This window comes from Panthera uncia, chromosome X (assembly GCF_023721935.1).
Source record: "Panthera uncia isolate 11264 chromosome X, Puncia_PCG_1.0, whole genome shotgun sequence".
NCBI classification, from domain to species: Eukaryota; Metazoa; Chordata; class Mammalia; order Carnivora; family Felidae; genus Panthera; species Panthera uncia.
Window position 1 is genome coordinate 62902825 of NC_064817.1, and position 25902 is coordinate 62928726.

A 25902-nucleotide genomic window follows, 5' to 3' on the forward strand; every position below is an offset into this window, starting at 1 on the left:
TAAATCAAGATGAATAATTTTTTAAAGTTAAGCTTTGACACGGAAGATTGGTTACTTAGGTTCAAAAGTAAAATAAACATTGTATCAAAAAATGTTTAGCACCCAAAGATACATGGGGTAAAATCATGGAGCATATTGGAGTATAAATTTAAATCTGTTAGAAACTGAAGACACTGAAGTTTTTATTTTTGTCTGTGTTTTTTAGGGGGCCAGGGAGGAAAGTATGGAAGGATGATGGGTAATGATGAAGCTGAGTAGAAATCTCAAGGGCTTGAACTCTAGAAAGAATTATCTAGGAATATGTATCAAAATAATTTCACTGACTCAGTGAACAAATATTTACTGATTACCTAATATGATGCTTGAAGTTTGAAATAAGGCAATAATGAGACAAAGTCCTTGCTCTTTGAATTTATATTTTAGTGGGGAAAGCTTGATAGGCAATGAAGTAAATGAAAATATAATTTCAAGTAATGATACATGCTATAAAGAAAAAGAAAAGAGGGTGATTAAAAAATGCTCAAGTGTATACATGGGGGTATTTTAGATAAAGACTTTCATATTGAGGTAGTATCTGAGAAAAGAACTGAATGAAGTGAGATCTGGGAAAAGAACATTCCACTGGAGGAAACAGAAACCCAGTGTAACTAGAGTGTAAGAGAAAAGCAGAGTTGTGGTATATAACTGCTAGTAGTGAAGGGTTTTAAAACCAGAGAATGACAGGATCTGACTTATATTTTTAAAGGGGCACTACAGTTGCTCCACATAGAACAGATTATAGAAGGAACAAGATTAGAAGCAGAGACAAGTTGGGAGAACACTGCAATTGTCTAGGTAAGATATGATAATGGGATGTACCAACAGAGGTGATGAGAAGTGATTAGATTTAGATTATTTCCTTCTAGAGGAGCCATCAGAACCAACCTTTTATTTTTAAGGTTCAAACTGACAGGAATTGATGATGGATAGGATGTCAAGTGTTAAGTGTAGTATGAAGGTCAACTCCGAGGTCTTATGGCCTGAGAAACTGGTTGAATGGTAGAGATATTTTGCTAAGTTGGAGAATCCTGAAAGAGGAATAGGTTTACATAGTCTGGTAGAAAAAAAAAAAATCAATGTTCCAGTTTTAAATACTACAAGAGATCCAAGTAAAGACAATAGAAAAAGAAACAAGCAGATAATGTAACTGTCAAGAGGTCAGGGGAGACTCATTCAGAGTTAGAGATATAATTTTGGAAATTTTCAGTAAGAGATGACATTTAGGGTCAAGAGAACTGAGGGCACTTATTCAGAGGGCAAACAAAGAAAAAGAAGGTGGCTGATGACTGAGACTTGGGATATTCCAACCATCTAAAGATAAAGAAGAATTGGAAAAAATAATTGAGAATGAACAGCTAGTGAGGTAGGAGAAAAAAAAGGAGAGTGGACTGAAAAACTTGGAATGAGCAATGACTAGGGTTGTATGGCAACCATAGCAACAAGATTACTCTAATAGTCTTGGTATTATAGACTGAATTATGTTCCTCTCTCAAAAAAATACATATGTTGGTTTTCTGGAGAAAGATAATAGAGTAGGAGGACCCTGGGCTCATCCTGTCCCACAAACAACCAGATAACAACCAAATCATCCTAAATACTTCAGAAAACAACTTGAAGACTGACAGAACAAACTCCACAACTAAAGGGAGAGAATAAGCCACACTGAAGAAGGTAGTAAGTCCACAGATATGGTTTAGGGAGAAAAGGATCATGGGTGCTGCAGAGGGGAGGGAGCCTTGGTCACAGAGAAGGGCGCAAAAGAGTAGAGCACACAGGGGAATGCAAAAGGAGAACAATTACCCAAAACCATTGGCTCGGAAAATAGAGGGGCTGATTTTCAAGAGTTCTTACAACCAGTGGGGCTTAAAGCCAAGAGTTTTAAAGGTCAGCAGGCTTGGCTGGGATAGAGACCTGAGGGCACTGCCTTGCCCTTGGAGAAAAGGCAAACAAACAACCTGGGGGCAGAGCAAGGAAATAGTGATTTGAAGAACACTTGGGACACACATAGGGGAGATTATTCACTCTTCTTGGAGGGCTTCCTTGAGAGGCAGTTTTCACAGAGAAGCTTCTCCAGAAACAAAGGAGCTGACCAGAGCCATTTCCCTCCCCTACCCCTCAGCATAACCACAGAGCCACCAGTAGGAAGCAGCATAGGCCCAATACCGGCTAAATAATTTGTTTATGAGAAGCCCCACACCCCTGCACATAGTGGGACTGTCCTTTTCAGTCAAGCTTGCCTCAGTCCCAGCACAGCTGTGGGCCCATCCCCCAAAAGACTAGCACAAGCCCCTACCACATGACATGTCTAAAGCCTAAAGTTTTAAAGGGCACCAGGATTGTCTTGGATAGAGCCTGGCAGGCACTGTGCTGCTCCTGGAGAGAAGGGAGGCAAAAAACCTAGAGGCAGACAGCTTGGAAACAGCAATCTAGAAAATGCTTGGGGCACACAGGTAGGAGATTATTTGCTCTTCTCAGAGTGTTTTGCTGAGAGGCAGCATTCACAGAGACTCCTCTCAGATAACAAAAGAGCTGGCAGGTGCCATTTTCCTCCCCAGCTCCTCAGCATAAACAGAGAGCCAGCTGCAGGAATCAGCACAGTGCCTATACTGGCTTCCTAACGTGCTTACACCAAGTCCCACACCACAGCACTCTGGTGAAGACTGCCTTTCTCAGTCAAGCTTGCACCAGTACTAGTGCGGTGGGCTCCTTCCCGAGAAGTACAGCAGAAAATTCTGCCCAAACTACAACTTCCAACAGAGTTCTGCAGGGCTTCAGTTCTAGTGGAAATAGTATCAGGAAACCAGAGCATTTGACAAGGAAACCAGAGCCTAGTTAAAACTTGCCACATTCTGGCCAAGGAATAAACACTACACACTGCAAACAAGGAGAGCCTATGCAGGCAACTGGCCTGAAGGATAGAACAACTAAAACACAACAGCAGAACAGAAGCAGCACACACCAGAGAGAATCCCTGAAGTGCCAGCTACTGGAAACTACATGATATCATAAAACAATTACTTTCAGGAGCAAGACACATAACTGGCTTTCCTGATGCACAGAAAAAGACAAAGACTTAAGACAAAATACGACGATGGAGGAATTCATCCCAAATGAAAGAACAAGATAAGGCCATGGCCACAGATTTAAGTGAAACAGATATAAGTAGCATGCCTAATGGAAAATTTAAAGCAACAATCATAAGGATACTCACTGGGCTTCAGAAAAGAATGGAATACATCAGGTAAACCCTTACCACAGAGATAAAAGAGTTAAAAAACAATCATTCAGAAGTGAATAATGCTATAAATGAGATTGGAACAGGCTTGATGCAATGAACAGCAGGCTGGAAGAAGCAGAGGAACGATTTAGAGATATAGAAGACAAAATAATGGAAAATAATGAAGCTAAAAAAAGAGAAAGAAGAATTAGGGAACACAAAAATAGACTTAGAGGAATTAATGATTCCATCAAATGTAAAACCATTTGTATTATAGGAGTCCCAGAAGAAGAGACAGAAAAGGGGACAGAAAAGTTATTTCAAGAAAAAAAACAGCAGTAAACTCCACTAATCTGGGAAAGGAAAGAGACATCCAGATCCAGGAGGCACAGAAAACTCCCATCAAAATCAACAAAAGAAGAACAGTATCAGGACATATTGTAATTATACTGGCAAAATAGAGTGATAAATAAAAAACCTTAAAAGCAGCAAAAGAAGTCCTTAAGTTGCAAGAGAAGAACCGTAAGGCTACCTGCAGATTTCTTAACAAACATAAACTTGGCAAGCCAGAAGGGAGTGGCATGATATATTCAACAAGCTGGATGGGAAAATCTGCAGCCATGAAGACTATGTCCAGCAAGGCTGTCAATCAGAATAGCAGAGATAAAGAGTTTCCCAGACAAACAAAAAGTGAAGGAGTTCCTGACCACTAAAGCAGCCCTGCAAGAAATATTAAAGGGGATCTTTAAGTGCAAAGGAAGGACCAAAAGTAAGAAAGAAAAGAAAGGAACAGAGAAAATCTCCAGATACAATGACAAAACAAGTAATAAAACATCACTAAATACATATCTATCAATAATTACTCTGAATATAAATGGACTACACACTCTAACCAAAAGACAGAAGGTGTCAGAATGGATTAAAAAAAAACAAGACCCATCTATATACTGCCTACAACACATTCATTTTAGACATAAAGATGCCTGCAGATTCAAAGTGAGGAGATAGGGAAACATTTATCACACAAACTCCTGTAAACAGAAAGCCAGAGCAGCAACATGTTTATTGGACAAATTAGACTTTAAAACAAAGACTGTAATAAGGGATAAAGAAGGTCACTATATCATAATAATGGGAAATACAAGAAGACCTCAAATTATAAATATGTAAGTACCCAACCTGGAATTACCCAAATATATAAAATAATTAATAACAAACATAGAGGAACAAATTAATAATAACAGTAATAGTAGGGGACATTAATACTTCACTTACATCAATGGAAAGAGCATCTAAACAAAATAAAAAAGGACACAATGGTTTTGAGTGCCACACTGGATCAGATGAATTATCATATATACTCAGAACATTCCACCCTAAAACAGCACAATTTACATTCTTTTCAAGTGCACATGGACATTCTCAACAACAGATCACATCCTAGATCACAAATCATAGATTGACGAGGTAGATGAGAGAATAGGTGAATTAGAAGATAAAATTATGGAAAAAAAGGAAGCTGAGAAAAAGAGAGATAAAAAAAATCCAGGAGTATAAGGGAAGTATTAGAGAACTAAGTGATGCAATCAAATGGAACAATATCCGTATCATAGGAATTCCAAAGGAAGAAGAGGGAGAGAGAAAGGGGCTGAAGGTGTATTTGAACAAATCATAGCTGAGAACTTCCCTGATCTAGGAAAGGAAACAGGCATTGAAATCCAAGAGATAAAAAGAACTCACTTCAGACATAACCTGAATCGATATTCTGCACGACATATCATAGTGAAACTGGCAAAATACAAGGATAAAGAGAAAATTCTGAGATAAACAGGCCCTGACTTAAAAACATAGACACATAAGGGTAGTGGCGGATCTATCTATGGAAACTTGGCAGGCCAGAAAGGAATGGCAGGAAATCTTCAATATGATGAACAGAAAAAAAAATATGCAGCCAAGAATCCTTTATCCAGCAAGTCTGTCATTCAGAATGGGAGGAGAAAGGTTTTCCCAAACAAACAAAAATTGAAGGAATTCATCACCACTAAACCAGCCCTACAAGAGATCCTAAGGGGGATTCTGTGAGTGAAATGTTGCAAGGACCACAAAATACCAGAGACATCACTACAAGCATGAAACCTACAGACATCACAATGAATCTAAACCCATATCTTTCTATAATAACACTGAATGCAAATGGACTAAGTGCTCCAACCAAAAGACATAGGGTATCAGAATGTATAAAAAACAAGACCCATCTATTTGCTGTCTACAAGACACTCATTTAAGACCTGAGGACATCTTCAAATTGAAAGTGAGGGGATGGAGAAATATCTATCATGCTACTGGAACTCAAAAGAAAGCTGGAGTAGCCACACTGACATCAGACAAACTAAATTTTAAATTAAAGGCTGTAACAAGAAATGAAGAAGGGCATTATATAATAATACAGGGTCTATCCATCAGGAAGAGCTAACGACTATAAATGTCTATGCACTGAATACAGGAGCCCCAAATATATAAAATAATTAATCACAAACATAAGCAAACTTTTTGCAAGAATGTGGTAATTGCAGATTTTAATACTCCACTTACAACAATGCATAGAACATTTAGACAGAGAATAAACAAAGAAACAAGGGCCCTAAATGATACATTGGATCAGATGGGCTTGAGAGATATATTTAGAACTCTGCATCCCAAAACAACAGAATATACATTCTTCTCGATTGCACGTGGAACATTCTCCAAGATAGATCACATACTGGGTCATAAACCAGCCCTTCATAAGTATAAAAGAACTGAGATCATACCATGCACACTTTCAGACCACAATGCTATGAAACTTGAAATCAACCACAGGAAAAAGTCTGGAAAACCTCCAAAAGCATGGAGGTTAAAGAAAACCCTACTAAAGAATGAATGGGTCAGTGCGCCTGGGTGGCTCAGGCGGTTAAGCGTCTGACTTCCACTCAGGTCATGATCCCCTGCGTCAGGTTCTGTGCTGACAGCTCAGAGCCTGGAGCCTGCTTCAGATTCCGTCTCGTCCTCTCTTTGCGCCTCCCCTGCTCATGCTCTGTCTCTGTCTGTCAATAATAAACGTTAAAAAAATTAAAAAAAAAAGGAAAGAATGGGTCAACCAGGCAATTAGAGAAGAAATTAAAAAAACATATGGAAACAAATGAAAATGAAAAGACAACATTCCAAACGCTTTGGGATGCAGTGAAGGCAGTCCTGAGAGGAAAATACATTGCAATCCAGGCCTATCTCAAGAAACAAGAAAAATCCCAGATGCAAAATCTTAACAGCACACCTAAAGGAAATAGAAGCAAAAGAGCAAAAACACCCCAAACCCAACAGAAGAAGAGAAATAATAAAGATCAGAGCAGAAATAAACAGTATAGAACCTAAAAAAACTTTAGAGCAGATCAACATAAACATGAGTTGGTTTTTTAAAAAAATAAACAAAATTGATAACCCTCTAGCCAGGCTTCTCAAAAAGAAAGGGGAGTTTACCCAAATAGATAAAATCACAAATGCAAATGGATTTCTTACAACCAGTCCCTCAGAAATACAAGCAATCATCAGGGAATACTGCAAAAATTTATATGCCAACAAACTGGACAACCTGGAATAAATGGACAAATTCCTAAGCACCCACACACTTCCAAAACTCAAACAGGAAGAAATAGAAAACTTGAACAGACCCATAACCAGCGAAGAAATTGAATCTGTTATCAAAAATCTCCCAAGAAATAAGAGTCCAGGACCAGATGGCTTCCCTGCAGAATTCTACCAGACATTTAAAGCAGAGATAATACCTATCCTTCTCAAGCTGTTCTAGAAAATAGAAAGGGAAGGAAAATTTCCAGACTCATTCTATGAAGCCAGCATTACTTTGATTCGTAAACCAGACAGAAACCCAGCAAAAAAAAAAAAAAAAAAAAAAAAAAAAAAAATTACAGAGAAAAATATACCTGATGAATATGGATGCAAAAATTCTCAACAGGATACTACCAAATCCAATTCAACAGCATATAAAAATAATCACTTACCATGATCAAGTGGGATTCATTCTTGGGCTGCAGGGCTGGTTCAACATTCTCAAATCAATCAATGTGATACATCACATTGATAAAAGAAAAGAAAAGAACCATATGATCCTGTCAATCGATGTAGAAAAAGTATTTGACAAAATTCAGAATCGCTTCTTAATAAAAACCCTTGAGAAAGTCGGGATAGAAGGAACATACTTAAACATCATAAAAGCCATTTATGAAAAGCCCACAGCTAATATCATCCTCAATGGGGAAAACAGAGTTTTCCCCCTAAGATCAGGAACACGACAAGGATGTCCACTCTCACTGCTGTTGTTTAACGTAGTGTTGGAAGTTCTAGCATCAGCAGTCAGACAACAAAAGGAAATCAAAGGCATCAAAATTGGCAATGATGATGTCAAGCTTTCACTTTTTGCAGATGACATGATATGATACATGGAAAACCTGATAGATTCCACCAAAAGTCTGCTAAAACTGATACATGAATTCAGCAAAGTCGCAGGATACAAAATCAATGTACAAAAATCAGTTGCATTCTTATACACTAATAATGAAGCAACAGAAAGACAAATAAAGACACTGATCCCATTCACAATTGCACCAAGAAGCATAAAATACCATGGAATCAACCTAACCAAAGATGTAAAAGATCTGTATGATGAAAACTATAGAAAGCTTATGAAGGTAATTGAAGAAGGTATAAAGAAATGGAATAACATTCCATGCTCATGGATTGGAAGAATAAATATTGTTAAAATGTCAATACTACCCAAAGCTATCTACACATTCAATGCAATCCCAATCAAAACTGCACCAGCATTCCTCTTGAAGCTAGAATAAGCAATCCTAAAATTTGTATGGAACCACAAAAGACCCCGAATAGCCAAGGTAATATTGAAGAAGAAGACCAAAGCAGGAGGCATCGCAATCCCAGACTTTAGCCTCTACTACAAAGCTGTAATCATCAAGAGAGCATGGTATTGGCACAAAAACAGACACATAGACCATTGGAACAGAATAGAAACTCCAGAATTGGACCCACAAAAGTATGGCCAACTAAGCTTTGACAAAGCAGGAAAGAATATCCAATGGAAAAAAGACAGTCTCTTTAACAAATGGTGCTGGGAGAACTGGACAGCAATATGCAGAAGAATGAAACTAAATCACTTTCTTACACCATTAACAAAAGTAAACTCAAAATGGATAAAGGCCCTGAATGTGAGACATGAAACCATCAAAACCCTAGAGGAGAAAGCAGGAAGAAAAATCTTTGACCTCAGCCACAGCAATTCCTTATTTGACACATCCCCAAAGGCAAGGGAATTAAAAGCAAAAATGAACTATTGGGACCTCATGAAGAGAAAAAGCTTATGCACTGCAAAGGAAACAATCAACAAAACTAAAGTGCAACCAACGAAATGGGAAAATGTATTTGCAAATGACATATCAGACAAAGGGCTAGTATCCAACATCTGTAAAGAACTCACCAAACTCCACACCTGAAAAACAAATAATCCAGTGAAGAAATGGGCAGAAGACATGAATAGCCACTTCTCTAAAGAAGACATCCAGATGGCCAATGGGCACGTGAAAAGATGCTCAATGTCACTCCTCTTTAGGGAAATACAAAGCAAAACCACACTCAGATATCACCTCATGCCAGTCAGAGTGGCTAAAATGAACAAACCAGGAGACTATAGATGCTAGAGGATGTGGAGAAATGGGAACCCTCTTGAATTGTTGGTGGGAATGCAAACTGGTGCAGCCACTCTGGAAAACAGTGTGGAGGTTCCTCAAAAAATTAAAAATAGATCTATCCTATGACCCAGAAAATGCATGGCTAGGAATTTATCCAAGGGATACAGGAGTGATGATGCACAGGGGCACTTGTACCCCAATGTTTATAGCAGCACTTTCAACAGTAGCCAAATTATGGAAAGAGCCTAAATGTCCATCAACTGATGAATGGATAAAGAAGTTGTGGTTTATATATACACTGGAATACTATGTGGCAATGAGAACGAAGGAAACATGGCCTTTTTTAACAAAGTGGATGGAACTGGAGAGTGTTATGCTAAATGAAATAAGCCATACAGAGAAAGAGAGATACCATATATTTTCACTCATGTGGATCCTGAGAAACTTAACAGGAACCCATGGGAGAGGGGAAGGGAAAAAAAAAAAAAGAGAGGTTAGAGTGGGAGAGAGCCAAAGCATAAGAGACTCTTAAAAAATGAGGACAAACTGAGGGTTGATGGGGGGTGGGGGATGGGTATTGAAGAGGGCACCTTTTGGGATGAGCACTGGGTGTTGTATGGAAACCAATTTGACAATAAATTTCATATATTTAAAAAAAAAGAAAGTTAAAAAAAAAGAGAATAAACTGAAGGTTGATGGGGGTAAGAGGGAGGGGAAAGTGGGTGACAGGCACTGAAGCGGGCACCTGTTGAAATGAGAATTGGGTGTTGTATAGAAACCATTTTGACAATAAATTTCATGCTAAAAGAAAAAAAAGAATAGATTACACCCTAGGTCACAAATCAGGCCTCAACAAATACAAAAATACTGAGATCATGCCATTCATCTATTCTGACCACAATACTATGAAACTAGAAGTAAACAACAATAAAAAATTTGGAATGACCACAAATACATGGAGCTTAAACAACATGCTACTAAAGAATGAATGGGTTGACCAGGAAATCAAAGAAGAAATGAAAAAACACATGGGAACAAATGAACATGAAAACACAAAAGTCCAAAACATTTGGGATGTAGCCAGCAAAAGAGGTCCTGAGAGGGAAGTACATAGCACTACAAGCCTACATCAAGAAGCAAGAAATGCCTCCAATAAACAACCTAACCTTACACCTAAACAAGCTCGAAAAACAGCAACAAATGAAGCTTAAAGCCAGAAGGAAGGAAATAATAAATCTTAGAGCAAAAATAAATTACATAGGAACAAAGAAAACAATATAACAGATCAATGAAACCAGGAGCTGGTGCTCTGATAAAATTAATAAAATTGATAAACCTCTAGTCAGACTTATCAAAAAGAAAGGACCCAAACATTAAAGAAAGGAAAATTAAAAAAAAAATTAAACGGGCGCCTGGGTGGCTCAGTCAGTGGGGCGTCTGACTTCAGCTCAGGTCATGATCTCGCAGTTTGTGAGTTTGAGCCCCGCGTCGGGCTCTGTGCTGCCAGCTCAAAGCCTGGAGCCTGCTTTGGATTCTGTGTCTCCCTCTATCTCTGTCCCTCCCCTGCTCATGCTCTGTCTCTATCTCTCAATAATAATGAATATTAAAAAAAATTAAAAAAAGAATGAATCCAAATAAATAAAATCACTAAAGGGAGAGGAAAAATAATGATAAACACCACAGAAATTGAACTATAAAGGAATATTATGAAAAAAAATGCCAACAAATTGGATAATCTGGAAGAAATGGGTAAATTCCTAGAAACATATAAACTACCAAAACTGAAACAGAATGAAATAGAAAACTTGAACAGACTGATAACCAGCAAAGAACCTGAGTCAGTAATTAAAAATCTCCCAATAAACAGAAGTCCAGGGCCAGATGGATTCATACATTCACAGGTGAATTCTATGAAACATTTACAGAAGAGTTAATACCTATACTTCTCAATCTATTGCAAAAATAGAAAAGGACAGAAAACATCCAAACTCATTCTATGAGACCAGCATTACCTTGATCCCAAATCAGATGAAGACTACTAAAAAAAGAGAACATTAGGGCAATATTGATGATGGATATGGACACAAAAATTTCTCAATATAACAGTAGTAAATTGAATCCAACAATAAATTAAAAGAATCATTCACCATGACCAAGTATGATTTATTCAGGGGTTGCCACGGAATTTCAATATTTGCAAATCAGTGTGATACACCACATTAATAAAGAAAGGATAAGAACCATATGATCATTACAATATATGCAGAAATAGTATTTGACAATGTATAGCATCCATTTATGATAGAAACACTCAACAAAGTGGGTTTAGAGGGAACATACCTCAACATATAAAGGCCATATATGTAAAACCCACAGGTAATATCATCCTTAATGGGGGAAAAATAGAACTTTTCCTCTACAGTTAGGAACAAGACAGGGATGTCCACTCTAACAATGGTTATTTAACATCGTACTGGAAGTCCTATCCCCAACAGTCAGACAACAAAAAGAAACAGAAGGCATCCAAATTAGCAGGGAAGAAGTAAACCTTTCACTATTTGCAGATGGCATGATAATCTTTATAGAAAACCCAAAAGACTACCAAAAAACTGCTAGAATTGATAAATGAATTCAGTAAAGTCACAGGATACAAATCAATGTACAGAAATTTGTTGCATTTCTAAGGACCAATAATGAAGCAGCAGAAAGAGAAATTAAGAAAACAATCCCATTTACAGTTGCACCAAAACCATACGATAAATAGGAATAACCTAACCCAAGAGTTGAAAGACCTGATCTCTGAAAACTATAAAACACTCATAAAAGAAATTGAAGATGTAACAAAGAAATGGAAAGACATTCTATGCTCATGGATCAGAAGAACAAATATAGTGAAAAAGTCTATATTACCCATAGCAATGCATATATTTAATGCAATCCCTATCAAGACATCAAAAGCATTTTTCACAGAACTATAACAATCCTAAGATTTCTTTGCAACCTCAAAAGACCCCAAATAGACAAAGCAACCTTGAAAAAGAAAAGTAAAACTGGAGGCATCACAGTTCTGGAATTCAAGTTATATTACAAAGCTCCTGGGATGAAAACAATATGGTACTGGTACAAAAAGAGACACATAAATCAATGGAACAGAACAGTAAACCCAGAAATGAACCCACAACTATATGGTCAATTCATCTTCAACAAAGCAGGAAAAAATATGCAATGGGAAAAAGATAGTATATTCAGCAAATCGCATTGATAAAGCTGGACAGCAACATGTAAAAGATGAAATGGACCACTTTCTTACTCCATATACAAAAATAAATTCAATATGGATGAGAGACCGAAATGTGAGACACGAAACCATTAAAATCCTAGAGGAGAACACAGGTAATCTCTTTGACATTGGACGTAGCAACTTCTTATTATATATGTCTCCTCAAGCAAGGGAAATAAAAGCAAAAATGAACTACTGGGACTTCATCAAAATTAAAATCTGCAAAGTGAAGGAAACAATCAACAAAACTAAAAGGCAACCTATGGAATGTGAGAAGATATTTGCAAATGACATATCTGATAAAGGTTTGGTGTCCAGAATATATAAAGAACTGCTAAAACTCAACACCCAAAAAATGAATAATCCAATTTAAAAATGAGAAGACATGAACATTTTTCCAAAGAAGACATACAGATGGCCAACAGACACATGAAAAGATGTTCAAGGGGCGCCTGGGTGGCTCGGTCGGTTGGGCTTCCGACTTCGGCTCAGGTCATGATCTTACAGTCCGTGAGTTCGAACCCCGCGTCAGGCTCTGTGCTGACAGCTCAGAGCCTGGAGCTTGTTTCAGATTCTGTGTCTCCCTCTCTCTCTGCCCCTCCCCCGTTCATGCTCTGTCTCTGTCTCAAAAGTAAATAAAAACATTAACAAAAAATTAAAAAAAAAGATGCTCAACATCACTCATTATCAGGGAAATACAAATGAAAACTACAATGAGATTATCATATCACACTTGTCAGAATGACTAAAATCAGCAACACAGTAAATAACAGGTATTGGCAAATATGTGGAGAAAGGGGAACCTTCTTGCACTGTTGGTAATGCAAAGTGGTGCAGCCACTCTGGAAAACAGGATGGAAGTTCCTCAAAAAGTTAAAAAATAGAACTAACATATGATCCAGCAATTGCACTACTAGGTATTTACCCAAAGAATGCCAAAATACTAATTCAAAGGGATACATGCACACCAATGTTTATAGGAGCAATAGCCAAATTATGGAAATAGCCCAAATTCTCATCCACTGATGAATGGATAAAGAAGATGTGGTATACATATACAACAGAATATTACTTATGCAACGACATGGATGGAGCTAGAAATTATTATGCTAAGTGAAATAAGTCACAGAAAGAAAAATACCATATGATTTCACTCACATGTGGAAATTAAGAAACAAAACAAATGGGTATGGGGGGAAAAGAGAGAGGCAATCCAAGAAACAGACTCTTAACTATAGAGGACAGAGTTTTACCAGAGAGGTCGGTGGATGGATGGATCGGTCAAATAGGTGATGGGGATTAAGGAGTGCACTTGTGATGAGCACTGGGTGTGTATGGAAGTGTTGAATTGCTATGTCGTACACCTGAAATGAATGTAACACTATGTTAATAAAGTAGAATTTAAATAAAAACTTTAAAAAATAACCTATGTTAAAGCCCTATCCCTCAAAGTTTTTGTATTTGGGACAGATCGTTTAAGGAGGTCATTCAAGTTAAATGCAGTCTTAAGTGTCGGCGCTAAAGCACTAGAATTGGTGTACTTACAAGAAGAGAAACAGACAGCAATGCTCCCTGTCCCTTCCTATCTGTGTATATACAATGAAAAAGTCATGTGAGTACATATCAAGAAGGTAACCTAATATTAGCAAGCCAGGAAGAGAATCCTGACTAGACACTCTGTTGGCACCTTGATCTTGAACTTTCAGCTTCCAGAACTGTGAGACATTAAATGTTTCCTGTAAGTATATGAAAAAGTACTCAACATCTCAAATCATCAGGGAAATGCAAATCAAAACCTCAATGGGATATCACACCTGTCAAAATGGCTAAAATCCACAACACAAGAAACAAGTGTTAGTGAGGATGTGGAGAAAGGGAACCCTCTTGCTCTGTTGGTGGGAATGCAAACTGGTACACCCACTGTGGAAAATAGCATTAAATGTCTTCATAAAGTTAAAAAATAGAACTACCCTATGATCTAGTAATTGCACTACTAGGTATTTACCCAAAGAATACCAAAATACTAATTCAGAGGGATCTATGCAGGGTGCCTGGGTGGCTCAGTCAGTTAAGCATCCAACTTTGGCTCAGGTTAATGGTCTCGCGGTTTGTGAGTTTGAGCCCCATGTCGGGCTGTGTGCTGACAGCACAGTGCCTGGAGCATGTTTTGGATTCTGTGTCTCCCCCTCTCCTTCCCCCTCCCTCTCTCTCTCTCTCTCTCTCTCTCAAAAATAAATAAACACTAAAAAAAACCACAAAGGATCTATGCACCCATATGTTTATTGCAGCACTATTTACAAGAGCCACTTTATGCCTAGAGCCCAAATATCCATTGATAGACGGATGGATAAAGAAGATGTGGTATACATATGGAACATTAGGCATAAAAAAGAATGAAATATTGCCATTTACAATGACATGGTTGGAGGTAGAGAGTATAATGATAAGGAAAATAAGTCAGAGAAAGACAAATACCATATGATTTCACTCACATGTTGAATTTAAGAAAAAACAAATGAACAAAGGAGAAAAACAGAGAGAGAGAGAGAGAGAGAGAGAGAGAAAGAGAAAACAAGAGGCACTTATAGAAAACAAACTGATGGTTACCAAAGGGGAGGTGGGTGGGAGATGGGTGAAATAGGTGAAGGGGATTAAAGAGTACAGTTATTATGATTAGCATTGAGTAATGTACAGAGTTGCTGAATCACTGTATTGTATACCAAAAACTATTACAACATTGTATGTTAATTATACTGGAATTAAAACAGAAAAATTAATACAAGAAAGACAAAGACAAGAGGAGAGAGGAGCTTGGGAAGATGGTGGAGTAGGAGAACGCTGATCTCATCCCATTCAATGTTTTCACTATATATCATCAACATCCAAATCAATAAAAAAAAGTGTAACCCAAAGACTAGAAGAACAAACAGCACAACTAAATATAGAGAAGAAGCTGCATATGAAAGGTTAGAAATGTCAGAAAGGTGGAGGGACGCTGCTGGTTTCTTGGAGGGATCTATGTGATGGAGAAGGTAAAGAAATGGGCCCTTGCACCAGGGAGATCACATATGGAAGACTAATCCCCATAATATCTGGCTTTGAAAACCACTGGGGCTGAATTCCTGTGTTTGTTTAACCACTGGGACTTGGATCATGGAGCCTGAAGGCAGCTGACTCAGCACAGAGCAACCCTAGAGGATGATACCTGGGTGATGCCCTTAAAGAGATAGCAGCCTCCACGAAGAAGCAACATAAAAACGGCAGTTTACACAACACTGGGGGCAAACAGGAAACATATCTGTTCATAGTGATTTTGGAGTGTGTTGGGGGACTTCTCTGAAAATGAGGGAGCTGGCAGGTGACATTTTCCTCTCCTCCCCCCTTGCACAAACAATGGGCCATGGGCAGGAGACAGGATTGCACAAATACTTGCTATCTAACCAACTAGCAGTGCACCATGCCCATGAGTTATCCTGAGGGCTCACTCCAAAACTGCTGGCCTGGGCACTTGGCTAAGGGCTACCAGGTACACAGCTGCCAAAATGACCACATTCATTTGCTGTGCTCTGCCTTGTTGCCTGACTATGCTGAGCCACAGAAGTCTGGCTATACCCAGTCACCCTGGTACACAGACCCAGGTGCCCCTGCACCTCAAGGATCCAGCATGAAACTGGTGGCCCAGTGCAAATTTTGCTAACACCACTGCCACACCCCTAGTTGCCTTGCATACACACCCCCTCAGAGCTGGCCTGCCTGTTCTCACCAACACCACAGAAAGCAAGCACAGCCCACAACAGGCAGAAAGACAGTGCAGGTGACTGCATTGAAAGGAAAAGTGACTCAGACACAAGAGCAGGGCGTACATAACACACAAAGGATACTTTCATGAAGTGCCAGGTTCTGGTGAACAGGGGACACCACTTCAGGGCTTTCCAGGACCTCTTCTTAATAAAGTAACTACTTTCAAGAGCAAAAGATGTAGCTGACTTTCCTAACACACACAAACAGACACAGAGAGGCAGACAAAATGAAGAAACAGAGAAATGAAAGAACCCAAATGAAAGAATAGGAAAAGGCCATAGTCAGAGATCTAAGCAAAACAGATATAATTAACATGCCTGATAGAGAATTTAAAGCAATGATCATAAGGAAACTCATTGGACTTGAGAAGAAAGTGGAAGATATGAGTGAGATCCTTAACATAGAGACAAGGAATAACACAGCAGAAATAAAGGGCACAATAAGTAAAATGAGAAACACTCTTGATGGAATGAAAACATGGAAGAAGCAGAGGAATGAATTAGTAGAAGAGAAGACAGAGTAAGGTATTCAAGCTGAACCAAAGACTGAAAAAAGAATTATGCAAAGTGAGAAGAGACCTTAAGGAACTCAAAGACTCCATCAAATATATTAACATTTGTATTACAGTAGTCCCAGAGGAAGAAGAGAGAAAAGGGGGCAGAAAATTTGTTTGAAGAAATAATAGCTAAAAACTTCCCTAATCTGGGCAAGGAAACCGATATCCAGGGGGCACAGATACACCCCAACAAAATGAGACCCACACAAAGACATATTCTAACTAAATTGGCAAAATATAATGATAAAGAAAAAACTTAAATGATCAAGACAGAAGACATAGAAGGGAAAACCCATAAGGCTAGCAGGGGATTTTAACAGACACTTTCTAAGCTAGAAGGGAGTGGAATGATTATTCGAAGTGTGAAATGGGAAAAATTTGCAACCAAGAATACTTTATCTAGCAAGGCTATCATTCAGAAGCGAAGACAAGATAAAGAGTTTACCAAGACAAAAATTAAGGAAGTTTATGACCATTAAACCATCCCTGCAAGAAATATTAAAGGGGGCTCTTTGAGTAGAAAGGAGAGACCAAAAGTGACAATATAAGGGTAGAAAACACAAAAGCAGTAAACATGAATATTTCTGTGAAAAAATCAGGCAAGGAACTCACAAGATAAAAGGATATGAAATATAACAACATATATCAACAACGTGGGGAGAAGGGAGGTAACGAATGTGTCCAAACTTAATGTGTACCATCAATTTAATGTGCACTCTTATACAGAGGAGGTGCTATACAAACCTGTTGGTAACCATATATCAAAAACTTCTAATAAATATGTAAAGAATAAAAGAAATATATCACTAAAGAAAATCAGCAAAACATAGAAGAGAGAAAGACAAGAAAGTATCAGAGAAAACATTGAGAAACAACCACAAAAGAAGCAAGAAAATGTCACTAAATACATATTTATCTATAGTTACTTTGAAAATAAATGGACTAAATGCCAGAACCAAAAGACACAGGGTGACAGAACAGATGAAAAAACAAGATCCATCTGTAAGTTGCCTACAACGTGACTCATTTTAGACCTAAAGGCACATACAGATTGAAAGTGAGGGGATGGAGAAATATCTATTACAAAAAAGGATGTCAAAAGAAAGTGGAAGTAGTGATACTTATAGCGGACAAACTAGACTTTAAAGCAAAGACTGTAATAAGAGACAAAGAAGGACACTAGACAATAAAGAAAGAATCCAACAAGAAGATAAAAGAATTGTAAATGTTTATACACGTTACATAGAAGCACCCAAATACAAACAACAGTTAATAACAAACATCAAGGAATAATCAATAATAATACAATAATACTAGGGGGATTTAACACTACACTTACATGGATGGACAGAACATCTAAACAGAAAATCAATGAGGAAACAATGGCTTTGAAAGAAACACTGGAACAGATGGAGTTAACATATATATTCAGAACATTCCATCCTAAAATTGTGGAGTACCCATTCTTTTCAGGTGCACACGGAACTGTCTCCAGAACAGATCATGCATTAAGCCATAAAAGGAGCCTCAACAAATTCAAGAAGATCAAAGCCATACCATGCATCTTTTCCGACCACAATGCTATGAAACTAGAAGTCAACCACAAGAAAAAATTTGGAAAGACCACAAATACATGGAGGTTAAATAACATGGTACTAAGTAATGAATGGTCAACCAGGAAATAAAAAAGAAATAAAATATATGGAAACTAGAGTGTATTATGTTAAGTGAAATAAGTCAGAGAAAGACAAGTATCATATAATTTCACTCATATGTGGAATTAGGCAACCCAAAGATGAACATGGGGGAAGGGAAGGAAAAATAAGATAAAAACAAAGAGGGAGACAAAACAGAAGAGACTTTTTTGTAATGTTTATTTTATTTTTGAGAGAGAGAGAGAGCAAGCACAAGCAGGGGAGGGGCAGAGAGAGATGGAGACACAGAATCTGAAGCAGGCTCTGGGCTCTGAGCCATCAGCACAGAGCCCAACACAGGGCTTGAACGCACAAGCCATGGGATAATGACCAGAGCCAAAGTGGATGCTCAACCAACTGAGCCACCCAGGTGCCCTGAGACTTTGAAATACAGAGAACGGACTTAAGGTTGCTGTTGGGGAGGTGGGTGTGGGGGATGGGCTAAATGGGTGATGGGCATTGATGGCACTTGTGAATAGCATTGGGTGTTATATATAAGTGATGAATCACTGAAATCCTGAAATCAAAGCTACACTGTATGTTAACTAACTTGAATTTAAATAAATAAATTTATTTTAAAAATATATGGAAACATGAAAATGAAAACATAACATTCCAAAATCTGTGGGAGGCAGCAAAAGTGGTTCTAAGAGGGAAGTTTATAATAATACAGCCCTATCTAAAGGTGAAAGAAAAATCTGAAATAAACAACCTAACCTTATCCCTAAAGGAGCAAGAAAAAGAAAAACAAACAAATCCTATAGCCAGAAGAAGGAAAGAAATGATAAAGATTAAAGGAGAAGGGTGTCTGAGTGGCTTAGTTGGTTAAGCATCTGACTCTTGATTTCGGCTCAGGCCATGATCTCACAGTCATGAGATCAGGCCCCACATCGGGCTTTGGGCTGGGCAAGAAGCCTGCTTATGATTCTCTCTCTACCTCTCACTCTGCCCCTCCCCTGCTCTCTTGTTCTCTCTCACTATCAAAAAAAAAATAATAAAGATAAAGGAGAAATAAATGATATGGGAACTAAAACAACAATAGAACAGATCAATGAATCCAGGAGCTCGCTCCTTGAAAAACATCCATAAAATTGATAAACCTCTAGCCAGACTTAGGAAGAAAAAAAGAGAAAGGACTCAAATGACTAAAATCACAAATCATAGAGAAATAACACACAATACCATATAAATACAAACAATCATGAAGAGCATTATGAAAAACTAGGTACCATCAAATTGGACAACCCTGGAAGAAATGGATAAATGCCTAGAAACATAAAAACTACCACAACTGAAACAGGAATGTAGAAAATTTTGACATATTGAAATCAGCCAAGAAACTGAATCAGTAATAAAAAAAAAAAACTCCCAACAAACAAAACTCTAGGACCAGATAGCTTCACAGGTGAATTCTACCAAACATTTAAAGAAGAGTTAACACCGATTCTTTTCAAACAACTCTGAAAAAATAAAAGGAAGAAAAAATTCCAAATTCATTCTACGAGGATAACATTACCCTGATACCAAAACTAGATAAAGACACCACTAAAAAACAGAACTACAGACCAATACCTTCGATTAATATAGATGCAAAAATCCTCAACAAAACAGTAGCAAACTAAATCCAACAATAAATTAAAGGAATCATTCACCATCAAGTGGGATTCATTTCTGGGTTGCAAGGTTAGTTCAACATTCAAAAATCAATGTGATACATGACATCAAGAAGAGAAAGGATAAGAACCATATGATTATTTCGAGAGACACAGAAAAAGCATTTGACAAAGTACAACATCCATTCATGATAAAAGCCTTCAACACGGTAGATTTAGAGGGAATATACCTCAACATAATAAAGGCCATAAATGAAAAACTTACAGCTAATATCATCCTTTATAAGACAAAACTGAGAGCTTTCCCCCTAAGTTCAGGAACAAGACAAGGATGTCTACCCTTTAGACTTATTCAACATGGTACTTGGAGTACCAGACACGGCAATCAGACAAGAAAATGAAATAAAATGCATCCAAAGTGGTAAGGAAGAAATATAACCTTCACTAGTTGCTGATGACATGATACTGTATAGAGAAAACCTAAAAGACTCCACAAAAAAACCTGCTAGAACCGAAACAAATTTAGTAAAGTCACAGGATAAAAAAAAACAATGTATAGGAATCTGCTGCATTTCTATATACTAAAAATGAAACAGCAGAAAGAGAAATTAAGAAAATAATCCCACTTACAAGTGTACCAAAAATAAGACACATAGGAATAAACCTCATCAAAGAGGTGAAAATCACGGACTCTGAAAACTACAAAACACTGATGAAAGAAATTGAAGACAACACAAAGAAATGGAAAGACATTCCATACTTATAGAATGCAGGAACAAATATTGTAAAAATGTCCATACTAACCAAAGGAATATACAGATTTAATGTAATTCCTACAGCATTCTTCACAGAGCTAGAACAATCCTAAAATTTGTGTGAAACCACAAAGACCCTGAATAGTCAAAATAATCTTGAAGAAAAAAGCAAAGCTGGAGCCATCACAATTAGAGACTTTCAAGTTATATTACAAAGCTCTAGTTATCAAAATAGTATGGTACTGGCATTAAAACAGACACATAGACCAATGGAACAGAACAGAAAATCCAGAAATAATCTTATAACTATATGGTCAACTAATCTTTAATAATGGATAATAGGAATAATAGGAATGAATATCCAATGGGAACAAGACAGTCTCTTCAACAAATGGTGTTGAGAAAACTGGATATAAACATGCACAAGAATGAAACTGGACCACTTTCTTACACCATACACATACACAAAAATAAATTCAAAATGGATTCAAGTCCTAAATGTGAGACCTGAAACCATGAAAGTCCTAGAACACAGGCAGTAACCTCTTTGACACTAGTTGTAGCAACTTCTTACTACTTATATGTCTCCTGAGTCAAGGGAAACAAAAGCAAAAATAAATTATTGGGACTACATCAAAATTAAAAAAAAAGTGAAGGAAACAATCAATAAAACTAAAAGGTAATCTACTGAATGGGAGAAGATACTTGCAAATGATATATCTGATAAAGGTTTAGTATCCAAAATATATAAAGAATGTATAAAACTCAACACCCCAAAACAAATAATCCAATTAAAAATGAGCAGAAGAGATAAACAGACATTTATTCAAGGAAGACATCTAGATGACTAACAGACACATGAAAACATGCTCAACATCACTGATCATCAGGGAAATGCAAATCAAAACTACAATGAGTTATCACCTCATACCTGTCAGAATGTCTAAAATCACTAACACAAGAAACACAGATGTTGGTGAAGTTGTGGAAAAAATGGAACCCTCTTCCGCTGTTGGTGGGAATTCAATTTGGTGCAGCCAATGTACCAAACAATATGGCTCCTCAAAAAGTTAACAACAGAACTACCTTATGATGTAGCAATCACACTACTGTGTATTTACCCAAAGAATACACAATACGAACACAAAAGCATACATGCACCCCTATGATTATATCAGCATTATCAACAATCCCTAATATATGGAAGGAGTCCAAGTATCTATCAAATAATGCATGGATAAAGAAGATGTGGTATATATTGAATAGAATATTATTCAGCCATAAAAAAGAATGAAACCTTTCCATTTGCAATTACATGAATGGAGCTAGTGAATATTATGCTAAGTGAAATATAGCAATCAGAGAAAGACAAATATATGATTTCACTCATATGCAGAATTTAAGAAACAAATGAGCAAAGGGAAAAAAAGCGAGAGAGACAAATCAAGAAACCGACTCTTAATAAAGAACAAACTGATGGTTACCGTAGGCAAGGTGGGTGGGGAAATGGGTTAAATATGTGTTGGGCAGTAAGGAGTGCACTTGTCAGGATGAGTACTGGGTGATGTATGTAATTATTGAATCACTATATTGTACACCTAGAGTCTATGTTAGGTAACTGGAATTAAAATAACATTTATTAAAAAAGGACAGGAATGTGTCTGATGTGACAGGGGGTACAACACCCACATGTCTATGTCCTGTTTCGTCCATCCTCCATCCACACCCTTCAGCAGCACCCCCTCATTCTTCCCAGGTCTCACGTACAGTGCCCCTGAGGGAGGAAATTCAGAGCATGGGAAAGGTCTGACCTATACGGGCCCTTGGTGGTCTTTTCGTACACTCACCTTGTTTTATAGAAATAAGTATTACTGGCAAAGTTCTTTGTCTTTGAAAAAAAAGACAAGGGATAACCATTATTGGTGAGGATGTGGAGAAAATGGAAAATTAGTACAGCAATTGTGGAAATAGTTATGGAGGTTCATCGAAAAATTAAAAATAGAGGGATGCCTGGGCGGCTCAGTCAGTTGGGTGTTTGACTTCATCTCAGGTCATGATCTTGCAGTTCGTGGGTTCAAGCCCTGCGTTGGGCTCTGTGCTGACAGCTCAGAGCCTGGAGCCTGCTTTGGATTCTGTGTCTCCCTCTCTCTCTGCCCCTCTCCTGCTTGCACTCTCGATCACTCTCAAAAATAAATAAACATTTAAAAAAATTAAAAACAGAACTACCATTTGATTCAGTAATCCTACTTCTGGATCCAAAAGACCTAAAATCAGGATCTTGAAGATATATCTGTAGTCCCATATTCACTGTAGCATTATCCACAATAGCCAAGATATGGAAATAATCTATATGCCTTTCTATTGATGAATGTAAAAAATGTGATAGGCACACACACACATATACCCCACAATGGAATATTACTCAGACTTTGAAAAGAGGAAATTTTACTATTTGCAACAACATGTTTGAAGCTCAAGGACATTATGCTAAGCAAAATAAGCAAGACAGAGAAAGAAAAATATTACATGTCACTTATATATATATATAATCTAAAACAGTCATACTTGTAGAACCACAGAGTAGGATAGTGGTTGCTAGGGGCTGCAGGAAGAGGACTTGGGGAGGTACAAAGATCCAATTATTCAGAATGAGTAAGTTTTGGGTATCTAAGGTACAACATGGTGACTACAGTTAATAATACTGTATTGTACACTTGAAATTTGTTAAAAGGAGAAATCTTAATTCTTAACACACACACACACAGGGTAACTATGTAGAGGTGATGGATGTATTATGATTAGTTTGATTGTGGTGACCATTTCACAATGTACACACATATCACATCATGTTGTACACTTTATAATTATATAGAATTTCTATATGTCAGTGATATCTCAATAAAGTTGCTAGAAATAAATACCTGCTGTTTAAGCCATCCAGTATGTGGTATTGTATTGTAACAGCCTAAGCTGACTAATATAGTAGGCCAGAGACTAAAGTAATAGCAATAGAAACTGTAGACAAGAGATTTGGGTGGTATTAAAGAGTTGTAGAATTCATAAAACCGAACAATTGACTGGATATGAGGGATAAAAGAAGAGTCTAAGAACACTAGGATTTTAAGCTGGGTGACTAGGAAGATGGTGGTGGCATTAATGAAAATAGTGAATGCAGAAATAGAAGTAAGCCTGAGACAGAAAGATGGATGATAAACACCCAAGGAAAATACTTTAAGAAGCACTTGGAAATGATACTGGTAGAATAAGGAAATGTTAGGGCTAGATATGTGAATTTGGAGAGTCCTTAACATAAGGATGATTGATGTAGCTAATAGATACCCTTATTTTGTAGAAGACCAAAAAAAAAAAAAACCCACCAAAAACCAAACAAACAAATCAAGATACCACTGGGGAACAGTAAAAAGGAGGTAAGTAGGGCCAAAGAAACAGAAAATATAGAAATACAGGAAAAACAGAGATGTAAGATAATCAGTACAGAAGCCTGGCAGTAGAGTTACTAGAAGAGGTATTCAAAAGTATGCAATAAGAAACAAAATAAAGGAGACAGGGACTAAGAAAAGAACACTGGTTGGTTTCTAAAGAGAACTAGTAATTCTGGAGAGGACAACTTTGGGACAGTAGTGGGGTCAGAAGCCAAACTATAAAGGATAAAGAAATTTTTAGATGGAAAGAAAATAGAAGCAAGAAGTATAAGCTATTCTTTCTAATAGCTTGTGAAGGGGAGGGGAAAAAAAAGAAAGTGGCATGAGTAGGCAATATGCAGCAGGATCAGAGAAGAGAATAAAGATACAAATTGGGAAAAATAAAGGCACTAATTATTTTAAAGTAATCACGTTTTAATGTTTTTCACATAACCGATATAAAATAAATCTTTAGAAAGTCTATTTTTGAGTTATTTGGTATTTCAACAATGGCTATCCTACTTAATCTTTTTAAAAATTTATATAAAATAAAAATATATTTCATATATTAAACTATATTAGTAACAAAAGGAAAAAAAATCCAAAATCATCTTTAGATAAGTTTTCTACTTTTAAGGGCTATCTCAATTTTTAAAAAGCACTTGCTTTGAAATATCTCATTTAGTTTTTCCTACCTACTCATTTCATATTTTATTTTAAAAGACTAAAATATGTTTTGGAATAATTACTGGAAATCTGCTAATGGCCTGTTCCTGGTTGTGGATATGAAACCCACAAATTTATTTGACACTATTAAAATCATCATTAACTATAAGGACATGCTAATTTTTACCACCTAAATACATCAGTTTTTAAATGCTTCATCTGCCATCACAAGAAAATAAAGAATAAATGCTCTGTTCATATGTCTTTCCTACCTTGTTTAATTGGTAAAACTCTATTCCGAAATGATTTGGCCTTCCCTGGGTCATGGCTATTTCCACTTCGGCTATAACCACTGAAGCTCGATGAAGAAAACGGCCCATCCAGTTCATCATCAAGTAAATATAATGAAAGGCCTTCAGCAGCATCTGAAACTTATATTTAAAAAGATTTTAATATTAATATAAGTATCATGTTCTTAGGAAAATTAAACAGGCTGTTTTTAAAACTGTCTCACTATTATTCTACTCCAACATCAAAAATGCAAGTTGCTTGAAAAGGGAAATATGAATATTTTGAGAACAAAATGTTTCATCACATTATTAAGTTTTCAAGCACAGAATATCCGAAAATTTTGTCCAAGAAGACTACCTCCTGCAGATAATGAATCCTCAATTTGCAAATATGTTGTAGATGACTGCTCTGAAATATTATAGCTTTAAAATTATAGTTACAGAATTTTATTTTATCTTTATTTATTTATTTTTAATGTTTATTTATTTTTGAGAGAAAGGGTAGACAAAGCATGAGCGGGGGAGAGGCAGAAACTGAGGGAAACACAGAATCCGAACCAGGCTCCAGGTTCCGAGCTGTCAGCACAGAGCCTGACGTGGGGCTTGAACCCACAAACTGCGAGATAATGACCTGAGCCGAGGTCGGACACTTAACCCTGAGCCACCCAGGTGCCCCCAGAATTTTTTTATTATAAGTTTCTTTTTTAAATTTATGTATTTTGAGAGACAGAGAGAGAGAGAGAGAGAGAGAGAGAGAAAGAGAAAGGGGGGGGGGAGAGAGGGGAAGGGGCAGAGAGAGAGAATCCTAATTAGGCT

The 25902-nt window shown here is 37.2% G+C and overlaps 1 protein-coding gene across 7 annotated transcripts in view; it reads right to left on the reverse strand.

Annotated features, from left to right (window-relative positions):
- Nucleotides 1-25902, reverse strand: part of BRWD3 (bromodomain and WD repeat domain containing 3) — a 231515-nt gene that overhangs the window by 12916 nt on the left and 192697 nt on the right. For 3 of the 7 annotated variants that reach the window (XM_049644693.1, XM_049644686.1, XM_049644688.1), the window contains one exon: nucleotides 25069-25227. The exons of 1 other annotated variant lie outside the window; for it this stretch is intronic. In XM_049644693.1, the coding sequence (XP_049500650.1) occupies nucleotides 25069-25227 (159 nt within the window). Of the gene's footprint in view, nucleotides 1-5; nucleotides 1068-13372; nucleotides 13654-25068; nucleotides 25228-25902 lie in introns of those variants that run through there. 3 more of the 7 variants (XM_049644691.1, XM_049644690.1, XM_049644692.1) reach the window with 3 other exon arrangements.